The sequence below is a fragment of the Vicugna pacos genome, chromosome 13 (genome assembly GCF_048564905.1).
Source record: "Vicugna pacos chromosome 13, VicPac4, whole genome shotgun sequence".
Lineage (NCBI taxonomy): Eukaryota > Metazoa > Chordata > Mammalia > Artiodactyla > Camelidae > Vicugna > Vicugna pacos.
In genome coordinates, this window is record NC_132999.1 from 49,646,181 (window position 1) to 49,658,955 (window position 12,775).

General features: G+C 50.9%; 1 protein-coding gene across 1 annotated transcript in view; it reads right to left on the bottom strand.

Moving 5' to 3' along the window:
- Nucleotides 1–6,209: 6,209 nt before the first annotated feature.
- Nucleotides 6,210–12,775, bottom strand: part of MAN1C1 (mannosidase alpha class 1C member 1) — a 122,039-nt gene continuing 115,473 nt past the window's right edge. The window contains exons 9-12 of the mRNA XM_072975087.1: nucleotides 11,940–12,159; nucleotides 9,181–9,353; nucleotides 7,933–8,048; nucleotides 6,210–6,951 (exon numbers count right to left, since the gene is read on the bottom strand). Of these exons, the coding sequence (XP_072831188.1) occupies nucleotides 6,831–6,951; nucleotides 7,933–8,048; nucleotides 9,181–9,353; nucleotides 11,940–12,159 (630 nt within the window). The 3' untranslated portion in view covers nucleotides 6,210–6,830. The remainder of the gene's footprint in view (nucleotides 6,952–7,932; nucleotides 8,049–9,180; nucleotides 9,354–11,939; nucleotides 12,160–12,775) is intronic.

Sequence of the window (12,775 nt, forward strand, 5' to 3'; positions counted from 1 at the left end):
AATGCAGAGAGAAAATCTCAGACAGCCTGGTAGGGAATGGACCCATTACAAATGTGGGGTTCCCTGCTCAGAGAGGAATGGAAGCTGTGGCCCCAGACAGAGCCCACACTCCAATTAGCACTGGGTGCCAGGAAGAGAAGCAAAGGGACCTAAACATTAAAAATATGCAGAATTGGTGCCTGGAGAGGGCCCCATGCAGGTCCTAAGACCTAGGACTGCCACAGTTGAAATTCTCTAAATTGTGCCAGAAGATGGAAGTATCCTTAATACCTTCCTCCTCGTAAGAAGCCTGAGCATCTATGGGGGTTTTCCCCCAGGTTAGAGGAAGTGGCCCCTGGATGCTCACCACCCGGGCCCTGGGAGGGCTGAGGCCACCCGTGACTCTCTGGCGCTGCTCTGGGCCCTGCATGATGCAGGCATCATGGGTCAGGATTAGCAGGGCTCTGGAGCATCATTTTGCTGGGATAATGGCCAGAGGGAAGGAAGTTTGCTGGTATCTAACCTCTCCTGGTGCTGGGATTCTCATGTCCTATGGAGTCTGACTCCAGAAAATCAAGATGCTCCAGAAAATCGGGGTCAGGTTAATTCAGCATTGGAGGAGGTGACAGGGCCACCCCCAGTAATGGAGGAGATGGCCCAGGAGGCACTGGGGCTAGAGGAACCCCAACATATGAGAGGCCCTGACATCTAAGGAAAAATATTGAGAGCAGAATTTTTATTTTGGTCAAGACTGAGTGGAATAAAAACTGGAGAAGAAAGAGTTTGGATTTCAATGTCTTTGGCTTTCAGCTTTTATGATGAAGGAGATTTCACTGTGAATTTTATTTTACTAATTTTTTTTGAGATTGGAGGGTGTTCCTATTGTTCAAAGAAGGGGGCAGTTTTCTTCTTATTGGGATTATGTGATGAGCCGCACGGAGTTGACGCAGGACTGATATGAGATGGAGACGGTCCAGGCATAGGTTTTGCTCTTGGGTGTTTGGTGGCCTTGGGGATCAGCCAGCATCGCTTCTCCCACCTCTGCCTGCATCAGAGTCACTTGAGGGCTTGTTAAAAACGCAGACTGCTGGGTGCCCCCTAGAGCTGCCGATTCAGTCGGTCAGGGGTGGGGCCTGAGAATTTGTGTTTCCCACAAGCTCCCAGAGGCTGCTGTTGCTGCAGGCCTGGTTCTGTACTCTGGGAGCCACTGATCTAATGATTGTCCAGTTCTGAATCATCCTGTGGCTTAATGCAGAGCTCCTCCCTGTCTCTCAGTTCTCATGGAACTCCCGAAGGAATAGGGACTGGGGATGGCCTGGGTATGGTCCCACCCCGCTACCCTCAGGGAGACAGCCACACCCCTGATGACTGCAAGGTTGGCCAATAAATCCAAAGGCTTAGGAGAGGGAAGTCAAGAGGTGTGTGTATGTGTGTGTGCGCGTGTGTGTGTGTGCGTGTGCAAGTGTGTGCATGTGAGTGCATGTGTGTGTATGTGTAAAACCTTTTTGTCTACTCAGCAAGCTCTGATCTCAGCCCCAACATGAGGGGCATCCCGCATGGAGAGTGATAAACAGGTCTGGCCTGGCTCCCCACTCTCTCCACGGGACCAGGGGTGGACTAATCAAATCAGTTTCCTTTTCTGTAAATAGCTGCCGGCCTCACCTCCCTTGCATCCTAGGAAGGATTCAGGGTCTCCATGAAGAGGAGAGATGACTAGGACCTCAAAGCAGAGATGCCTCTTTGCCAGCTTCCTGGACAAGCTCTCAGCATCTTCCTTCAGACCTCTAGCCCTGAGCATCCTTCCAAACCATGCCAGCCCCTGGAAGCCCTTGGATGGCCAACAAATCTTCATCCCAATTTTCCAGTTTCGCAGATTCAAGGCTAACGGCAATCTGCTTGTTCTATGCGAAAAGCAGAAAATGTTCAGATTTATTGCTTTGAGAGTTTCGTCTGTCTCTTGGGCCTGGTTGATGCAGTTTCCTCCAAGTTTCATAGCATTTTGTTTTAAAAAAAGAATTTTTGACAGCCGTGTTTTGCCTCACATTTACGCAAGTTTTATAGATTACGAAGAACATTCACAGACTAGCAATAATGATCATCACTCTGTGTGTTGAGGTCCTTCACTGGGGGCTCAGCTCAATTAACCCTTGAAACCACCCTCCTGTTCCATATATGGCGAAGCAGAAGCTCAGAGAGATGAGGGGCTGGCCCAATGTCACACAGCCCGGGGAAAGGGCAGGGTGGGGTCCACTTGGGTTCAGCTTGTGCTTCTCCTCTGTGTCCTGCCATCCTGTCTTTCTTATCTTCAGCCTGGCCAAATGCACGCCCATCTGCAGATAAAGTTAGTGAGAAATAAAACAAAACAAAACAAAACAAGAACGAGGGGATTTTGCAGAAAACAGAGGTTAGAATGTGCATAAAAATAACCATGTACGTTCAAGCAAATCCTCAGGTCTCCAAACAATATATTTTGTGCTAAGATTCTTTCTGTGATGATGCAGGTGGTGGAGGGTCCAGTGGGGAGTCAGCATGTGGAGGACTGGCTTTCTAAGTTCTAAGACTACAGTGTTCGAACAGTGGCCAGCAGCCACACATGGCTATTTAAATTTAATGAAAATGAAATAAAATTAAAAATTTAGTTCTTCAGTTGCACTTACCACATTTTAAGTGCTCAATATTCACATGTGGCCATCCTGTTGGCCAGCAGGGATTAGAAGATTTCCGTCATCACAGAAAGTTCTACTGGACAACATTCTTCTAAGCCACCAACGAGGCTGCTCCTGTCTTATCCTGACTGTCCTGGGGAGGGGGCGCCACTGGCCCAGGTGATAGACACCTGTTTTGAGGTAGGTCCCTCTGTAGCCAAGGTACCTATAGATGTCGTCCCCACACCCAAACCCCTCTACATTACTCTGGAGAGGCCACAACTCCAGGGGTGCAAATAAAGGGCAGAAACCAAAAGAGTGACCATTAGCTGAGGCCATGCTACTCAAAGTGTGGTCCAAGGACCAGCAGTATCAGCATCTCCAGGGAGCTTGTTAGAAATGCAGACTCTCGGGCTCTGTGTCAGACCCACTGAGTATGAACCTGCATTTTAACAAGATCCCCAGGTGATTCAGGTGCACATTCAAGTTTGAGAAGCCCTGACTTAAGAGGCAGGCTGAGATGGATCAAAATATTGTCCCAAATATAGGAAACCGATTAGATATTTTTGGATACCAAAAAATAGCATCAGCGCCCCGTCCCCCGAGTAGTGTGTGATTAAGCATGAGTCACAGAGGGCTGAGCTTCTCTGCGTCACATGATCAATCAGTATATCCCCAAGGAGAGCCCCCCAGGGAGGAGCTGGGGGGAGCTGGCCCATTCCCCATCTCCAGCACCTTCTCCAACCACGATGGGGTCACCTCCACAAAGCAAACAGAGCAGAACACAGCATCACATCCTGAATCTCAGGGATGCTGCCTTTAAATCAGATTTTCTATTTTTTGCCTTTCTTTCCCATGCATTTGGCTTTTGAACTTTGCAAATTGCTGAAGACACAATGCAGTGTATGAAGCCAGTCTGAACAAACACAGTCTTTAAAAGGTGGCATCTGGCAAAGGACTGTGTCTCCCTTTCCCAGGGACATGATGCCCTGCAGGCCCCAGTCCCTAGAGCTGGGTGCTAATGAAGCTTTCTGAGAAGGAACCAGCATCGAGCCCATCCATGAAGAAACAAGTGAAAAATGTGGTTCTATCCGCACAGTGAGGGCAAAGAGGAGGCTTAAAATGAGACTGGCAGCACGCTCGCTGGCCCCCGGCTGGGGAAGGAGGGAATGGTTCCAGAGCTTGGATTCTGCAGCTCCTCCTTTAATGAGGATGACTCATCCCTTAATTCCCCTCTCCTCTCAGCCTACCTTGGGTCTTAACTTATTTTTATCCCCGAATGGAGTTAAGTTGCCAAAAGGATGGTATTTCTCCACCTGCAAGCGCCCTCCTGGAGGATGAATTTTAAAATAATCATTTTTACAACTTGCTCCCAGCGATAATGCAGAAGACAAGAATGCTGTGGGGAGGAGAGGGGAACAGCGACATGGGCCCAGGGGGGAGCCTGGGGCCTTGGGGAAATGCAAAGTGGCTTTGCCTGGAGAGTCAGTTCCAGGAGTTGACTCCAAGGAATGGTACCAGGGAAAAGGGGGAGGGTCCAGCTTGCTTTCATAACTCTCTTTATGATGCCGAAAAAATTAAAGCCACGCATGAGAACAGTCGTGCTGTTTCTGCCGAGCCAGCCGGCAGGTCTGTTACTTTGGTAGCAAATCCCTTTATTCCTCCAGGAAACAGCCTGTTGCCCATTGCATGGTGTCTTGGTGGGTCTGTCAGTCAAGATGCCTCGCCCCACTCTTGGCTGGGTACACATGACTCAGACCAAGTCATTTGGAAGCTCATGTCCTTGGATGGAGACAGTAGGATCTGGAGCAAACATCTGGATTCACCTGTCCTGGTGGTGGTACATGGGAGGCTACCCACTGGGTTTTGTAGCCTGGATCCCTGACCAAGCCATCTTCCTAGTCCTTCCAGAGGTCTGACTGTTCACTCTCCTGAGATTCTGTGGCATTCCACTCCAAGGCATTTTAATATATCCTTTTTTTTTTTTGCTTAAGTTAGGCAGAGTTGTCATCTATTATTTGTAACTAAGAACCCAAATGGACAAACCCAAATGCCCAGCAGGAGGGGCTTAGATCCAGAAAGCATGGTACAGCACATGATGGAATATGACACAGCCAGGTACAGCAGTGAGATTAATGTATGTTGACAAGGAGAGATGTTCACAATACATAGTTTAGTGGAGAACAGATTATAAGAAAACAGGTTGCCAGGTATAATATCATGTTTGCAAAAATATATTCTGAACATTCATAGAAAAAGATCTAGAAGAAAACGTAACAGTATCCATTCTGGAGGGTAGGAAGGTGAATGATTTTTCTTTCTGCTTATCATAAAGATACTCCTCATCTCTCTATAATGTTTGTGTAATGAATTTGTTTGTTTTGCCTTTTTTTTTTTTTTAAATGGGCCCAAGCAGGTCACTGGAGCCACCTTCTTGGTGCCTGTTAAGATTGAAGTGATTTGCTGGGTTCAGGTAGCAACTTACTGACCAAACACCAGGGCTCCTGCTACGTGGACAGCTCACCTGTAGCTCTGACTGCTGCTTAAGAAGAGGCTGGAAGCGTGCAGAGTCTCCAGAACAAGGCCGCAGCACTTCTCACACCCCAGGGCACCGGCGGCTTCTCGTTGTGAGGTGGAGGGCCTGCCCTCTACTTGATGGAAAGGAGTGGCCCAGAGAGACAAGTGACTCGCCCAGGTTCCCACAGTGGAGGCTTAAAGCCACGTCACCTGGCCCAGGGTCCCAGCATCCCCGGGGCTCCTTAAGTTTACTAACACGCAAAAATGAAGCGGCTGAGTCTGAGGAGGAACTCGGAATTGCCCTGTGAAGTCAGCCGCGTGTACATGCTGCAGAGGGGTGAGAGTGATGGAGAGGAAGCTCTCCCTTCACTGTTAGGGCCTGAACTCCTTGCTTTGCAGAATGGCCTCCTCCTGGGGTGATGGTCGGGGGCCGGGGAGTGGGTTTGGGGGATACTCTTCCTGCTGTTCCTTCTTACCTTCCAGGTCTCAGCTTAAAGGTCATCTGCTCAGAGAGGCTCTCCTTGACCCCCTAAGGTAGGTCCAGGCATTAGTACCTCTGCCCCGCTTGTCCCCTGTGGAGCATTTCATGTAACTTGCAGTCATTTTACTTCAAGGTCTGTCTCTCCCTGCTTGACTGTATGCTCCCTGAGGGCGAGGCCTATGACTGTCCTGCTCACAGCTGTGTCCCTGGCATCTAGCCTCGTGTCTGTGCCCCTGCAGGCACTCACGATGTATCTGCTGAATGATGGAATAGATGAACACAGGACTGGGGTGGTGCACAAACAACTGGGGCTCGGTTCACCTCTGCCTTAACTGGCTGTGTGACCTCAGGCAAGTTGCTGCCCTTCTCTGGGCTTCTTCCAAGCCTTGATGTAAGTATAAATATCCAACTCTATTTAAGGATTGGCTTTATCCTTCCTGAATATATTAGGACCAATTTAAGGGAAAGTGATAGAAGCTGGCATCTTTACCAAATTATACCTTAAGTCAACAGCTGGTTGATTATTCTGATGATAATATTGCGATGATTTCCCCAGGAGTCACTGATGTGCAATGAACCAAATCGTATTCCTTATTCAATAAACTCTTTTATTGTAAGTTTACAGATTTTTCCATTATAGTAATGAAAACAGCACTAGTGATTTGTTAATACTTCGGCCCAAATCAAAGGGGACCCCCTCCTCAAATTATAAGGTAAATGACACAAATGTTGGACAAAAGGAATTTCAAATATAGAAAATGGGGTCAAAATTTTGTGTGCGTGTGCAAACACATTAAGGTTTAGTTTATTGGGATGATACTGTTTTTGAAAGCGCATGATTTTGAAAACTATATTTTTAATCTGTGATAAAACATAACCATAGAGAAAAGGCAAATCAAGCAAAAACCAAAAAAAACCCCTCAAAACGAAAGGAAGTGGATCAAATACACAAGGTTGCAATACAAACCTCTGGTGCTGTGGCCCTGGAATGGCAAGTGAGTGGGCTTCACAGAAATTCTCTGTGGAAAGGAATGTTTGGGCCTGGCGTGGCCTTGCTGCATCTCCAAGTCCTGTCTCCTCACAGAGGAAAAGAAGTTGCTTGTCCAATACATCTGCTGGGATGGCCAGGCAGGGGACCACATTCCCAGTCCCTTTGAGAACAGCCCCAAATCCCGAAAAGGCGTCTCAGGGAGCAGCAGGGAGTCAGGTCAGCCCCCATCCCTGCCAGAGCTGTCTGAGTGGTTCACAGGGAGTGGGTGGGCCTCTGTGTTGAACACCCAGTCTTCCAGGGAGAGCATGTCATCTTCAGAGAACAGAAGATAGAGGTACCTGTACCGCGGTAGAGGGTGGGGAGCAAGACACAGCCTGTCAGCACTCCAGGGAAGAGGGTACTTGCTGGGAATGAATTTTGGGGGCCCCTGGGACAGGCCCGTTCTCAAGGGTGCAGGGAGGTCAGAGATCCCAAATCTGCCTGCAAGAGGTCTCTGGGAAGGAGTTGTGGGCACCGAGGGGAGCACTGAGCTTTGGGCAGAAAGACCCAGCTTAATCCTGGCCCTGCCCCCAGCCTCTACTCTGTACCTCCCGCCCAACCAGCTTCATTCTGGTACTTTCCCCACCTGTTAGGACCCCTTATGGCCTGGGCTCTCTTTTATTTGCAGGGGGAGCCTGAGTACTGCACCGGTATTTGGGCTGCCTGCTCACGTTCCAGGAGCCTCGACACTCAAGTGGACTTTCGGGCTCTAAAACGAACAGGGAGTTGCGACTCCAGACCTCCAGCTTTCCCAGCCATTGGGTTTTTTAATGGAAAGAACAGACCATTCCAATCCATTCTCAAGGACTTAAGCACAAGGGGATTGCTTGGGGGAACAGCGAGGAAATGAGGAGGCCAACTTCCATCACAAGGAAGTGAGGGCACCGTGCAGCGGCAGAACTGCTGAAGGACAGGCAGCAGCAGTGACTAGTATTGACACCATCATGGTTATTATTCTACCCATTTTGCAGATGAGGACAGAGTTTCAGAGAATTTAAGTTACCTGAAGAGACAGGTTAAAGAAGTTAGCTTATCACACAGCAAATGCTTAGGGGCCTGGGGTCCAACCTGGTCTCACTCTCTGAGTGGAGAGACTGGCCTGGCCCAAGGCCTACCCCTGATGGTATAACCCTCTGGATCCTAAGCCCCCATCCCTCTGGGGCCCCTCCTGGGTCAGCAGACTCTAACTGCTGGTGAAGGGGGGACTGCTGATCGCCCCCTCCACCCAAGAAGAGCCTGAGTTGCCCTCTTGGAAGGACACCGGCCAAGCCCCAACTCACTTTAGTGTCTCCGCTAGAAAGAAAGTCTGCTGCTTGTTGTCGTGGTTGGGAACCTTACTGTATACATCTTGGATCCCGGAGAACCCGGCTTCTGTCCGACAGTATTTCTCTAAGGCCTGAAGAAAAGGAAGGCAGCTTTGGTGTCAGGAGAGAGGCCCCCCAAGACCTGTGCCTGCCCAGCTCTTGGGCAGGCAGGCCCCCCCACCCTTGGCTGGGGATCCGGCACTTGTGAAAGCAGCAGGCTGAATTACTCTTTAAGGGTTCATCTGCCCTGCCCAGATCTGGAGGAGCTATGCTCCCTGGATCCACACCGAGAACTCAGTCCCTGCCTGCCCTGAGCTCTTCATCTGGTGTGAACTTAGAGGAAGCTTCTCTGCCTCTCGCGAAACTAGACTGACCTGGCAGACTCACCCACAGAGGTCAGGGAAGACACTGGTGATGTTTGTGGGCTGGGATTTGGGGACTGGACTTGGCATGTCCCAGGGATTCCCTGTAGAGATGTAGTCCCTGGGCTAGAGGCTGTGTCTGCCTTTTGTATAGAAATGCAATTTTTACGCACAGAGGGTCTGTAGGTGGGGCCCAGGAGCACAAAATGCTCGGCCTTCAATCAAGAAACAGGGTCTTCAGGAAAGCAGGGGGACCCTGGCCAATGAACATGTCAGTGAACCTGAGCAGGCCCTGTGCCCAGCTGAGTATGGTGCTCTGGGTGTGGGGCTCTCCCCAGGACAGTCTGTTCCTCCGAGAGCAGTGGGCCAGGGGAGAACAACAGAGAAGGCTCAGCACCCATCAAGGAACCTTCTTAAGTCCCCACACCTGGCTTTGACATCTACACCAAAGGGGAGAGTGGATGGGGGTGGGGGCAGAGCGCAGAGATGGATGGGGCTGCCCAGGGCTGGTCTGGCTTTGGGAAGAGGGAGGTGAGCCAGCAGCCCTTTCCTGTTTGAGAGGAAAAATCTAAAGTCATCTGTCCAGGCTCCAAAAAGCAATGACCACGTGTGTGCTGGGCTGCCTCTGGCTGTCACCCTGAGTTTGCCCCTCTAAGTTTGCTGACACTGGCGCAGGCACCAAAGGCTACTGGGCACTCAGAACACTCTTCACGAGTTCCTGGCCTGCTTCTGCACAGCTGGGGACTCTTGGCTCTACAACCAAACTTTGACCCTCTGCACTCTGAATCTTAGCCAGATGCCAGCCTGGCTTGACCGACTGTGAATTCTGCCACCGGTTTACGCACCTCCCCCTGCCACTCACCATGACCACTTCCCAGCCCCACTCCCTGTAGATGGGGTTGTGGGTCTGCCGCCACAGGTACATGTAGCTCTCCACCACCTCCGGCCGCAGGATGTAGTAGCTCTCACTCATCTGTGTGGCCACAGCCTCTCTGCCGGAGTTGAACCAGAAGGCCTCAGGCCCCAGTTTGGTATCTGTGGAAAGACCAATCCGGAGCCTGGGTCAGAACTCCCACCTCCTGCTCCTCAGGATCTGCTGTCCCAGGAGAGATGGATGTTGTCTGGGAGCCCTGGCTGGGGTGCTGGTTGATGATGGACTGGCACGGGGTGGGCCTGCGTGGTTTGCCCAATGAGGCCGAGCCTGGCAGTTGCACAGCTCCCCTCTTGGCCCAGGCTGGCCAAAGCAAGACCCTGAGGCCTCAAAACTTTCATAGTTTAGAACCCAAGAATCCAAATGAACTTCCCAGCAGTCCAGGGAGACAAAGGTTTGGGTGGGGTTCTCCCAACTGTGTATTCTGAGACGTTAGCTCTGCAAGATGTTAACCAGAGCTCAGCCAGGAAAGGGTTGCAGGTTTAAACACACTTGGGGAGCAGTGGGTTATATAAAGCGAAGGTCTCCTGCCTGCAGGACTTATCAGACCCTTTAATTTGCTAACTTGCAAGTTCTCAACTGATCCCCTTTCTCTGGGAACTGCTTCTGACACTTCCCAGAACCAGCCTTCCAGAGCTGACAGTTTGGGAGACTGCTGAGGTGGAGATGAGGGAAGATTTGCCCAGAAGGGACATATTCGGGCAGAGGGAGGCTGAATAAAAAAGGCCTTGATGAGGTCCGGGCTTTGTTGTTGTCACTGTTTGTTTTTGGACAATTTGCTGCTGTTCCTGTTTTTTGGAATGATCACCACGATCACCGCCACCGCAGCCACCATTTATGGTTTCAAGGGCTGTGCTGGGTGTTTTACATACACTATTTCAAAACTCTAAAAATGTTATTTTGGTAAAGCAGATGTTATCTCCCTCTCACACATGTGGAAACTGAGAGTCAGAGAGGCTATGTAATTTGTCCAAGGTAACACAGCAAGTTGTGGCTGAGCTGGGATGTGACCTGGGATCTGTCTGATGCCCTTCCCCCAGGCTGTCCTCTGTTTCTCTCCTGGGTCTGACTCACTAGCCCCCAAATTTAGGGTATGTGGGTCCGATCGTTCTCTCTCTAATGCCTCCACATCCTACAGGTCAGCTGAGGGCCCAGCCCTGGTCCTCATTCGTGCCCCCCACCTCCCATCAGGATTCAGGACCCCTAGAGATCCTGGGCTGCTTTTCCTCAAGATTCAGATTGGAGCTTTGCAGGACATCCTGTTCTCTCATGGAGGGCTTCCTGAAGTGGAATTAGGCAGACCTTAGCCCCTCTGATCCTCTCAAAGGGTGCAGCTGCTCCTGGCCATCAGGGAGCAGTCGTTTTGCCAGGCTGCTAATGGGGTGAGGGCAAGAGCGCCTGCTGCAGCCATCCGTGGGCGAGCCGGGCTGGCTGGAACAACACGCTCTATTAAGTGGACTGTCTTTTATGGTCTGGGTTGATTGTCCTCAACAAATAGAAAGCTTTTTATTATTCCTGAGATTTCCTGTTTGTTTATGGTGCTGGCAGAGACAGCTCCTTGAAGGGAATTGAAGACCAGTTGTAAGGACCCATTGCAAATGGCTGGCTTCCTGCGCAAAGCTCCAGGAGCTCTGGATTCCACCAGCGCTCACGGTCACGCTTTCGCTGGACCGTGAAGAAACACCTCCCACGCTGTGGGCTGAAGGTGGCTGGCCAGGAACTTCCTGTGGGACCCTCTGCCTCACCTGGGAGACTCATGTTACGGTCCCCATTGAACAGATGAGAAAACGGAGGCCACCACCTGGTGAGTGGCAGAGTGGCACTGGAGCCAGGAATTTTTACTGCAAAACTTGGGTCCTCTCCTCCAACCAAGGCTCAGATTACAACTCAGAGCAGTGGGCCCCTTATGGGGTCACGGGGGCTAGGGCTTTTTCTGAGGGGCACTGTTTAGAGAGGCAGCACACAAGGTGGGGCTGGGCATCAGAAGACCTGGGTTCTAGCTCCAGCTTAGCTACTAAGGTGCAGTGTGGCTTTGGCTGAGTCACTACCCTGCTCTGGGTTGACTCAGTTTCCCCACATGTAACATGCAGGGTTGGGCTCATGTTCTTTAACGTGGCTTCTGAGTCCTGCATTTGACAGTTCTGCTGTGAGTGCAGGTGGGGATAACCCAGGAGCTCTCAAGCTCTTTGGGGGTCTTAGATCAAAGGATGATGACAGGGTGGTGCCAGATGGTGGTGAGATCCCCTAAATGGGAGGGTTCCAGGGAGGAAAGGCAGAGATACATTTGGCGGTAGGAGCTCAGGGAGAAGGAATTTGTTAGGCTCAGGAGGTCAACGTTTCTGCCTCAGGACCTGGAGGGCCCTCTGCTCTGTGCCTCTCACATAGGACCTTGGTCCTGTCATCTCTGAGCCTCAGTTTCCTCATCTGTGTTTCAAGGTTCAGTGATGACGTGCGTCAGGTGTGAATGACACCTGGCACACCCAAAGTTCTAAATCATAACTGTGTTCCCTTTAATTGTGACAATCTCAGTGTGGGGATAACACACTCCTCATTCAAATTCTGTGTCAAGTCCCAGGTGAGGCTTCCCTAAGGCCAGTGACCTTCACTCACTGCCACTCTGCAGGTCTTTCCAGTTCTTTCCAGTGTCTAGCCTCAGTCTTTCCTGCTGCCCCTTCCCCTTGCAGGGTTACCTGAGCGGGCGTACGATTCGTGGCACGTCTTGGTGATCTGGGCCGCGAGCTCTCGGTAGTGGGCCCTCTTTTCTTCCTTGGCATCCTCAGCGCCGAGGGCGATCATGCCCCCGGAGAAACAGGCCAGGTGCCCCATCTTGTGGTCCAGAATCCCCCCACGCCACTCAGCAATGTAGGTCAGCCCCCCGGGAGAGACATTCAGCAAGTGGGTCTCTATTGCCTGGGAGCAAGGTGGGAATTGGGCAAGGAGGAAGGGTGTGGGAGGGTACAGAGAAGGGAAGGGAGAGGATGGAAAATGAACATTCTGGAGACAGCAGCGAGTGCAGCTCTGTCGAGCCCTCCATCCCAGGCAAAGGAGGCCTGCTGACCTCGGCTGGGGGCTGTTCCTGATGGGGCTGGCGGGAGGTTCTGCCACTCACCCAGCTGAGGCCTGGTGCCTGCTGGGGGCTTAGACACAGACAGCTCCCCAGGGCAAGTCTCTTACACAGACTTTTAAATCTTCTACATTCAAAATATTTTTAGGAAAACATCTTTAAAAAATCATTATCATTCTCCATTATATTCTCTGATAGGGAATCTGAACCTGAAGCCCAGTTGGCCTGTGGATGGATGAGCCTGAGGCGGTCCAGAGTACCCTCAAAATTGTAAGAGACACTTTGAGGGTATTTTCATGGGAAGAGGGTCCATATATTTGATCAGCTTCTCCAAAAGGACCCGCAGAAAATAAGAGCTGCTCTTACAGGCCCTTCCTTATCACATGCTTCCTCATTCAAGGCCCACAAGTCAGGTACATGGGCTGTAGTGGCCCGTGTGGACAAAGGGGTCAAGCGGCTTGC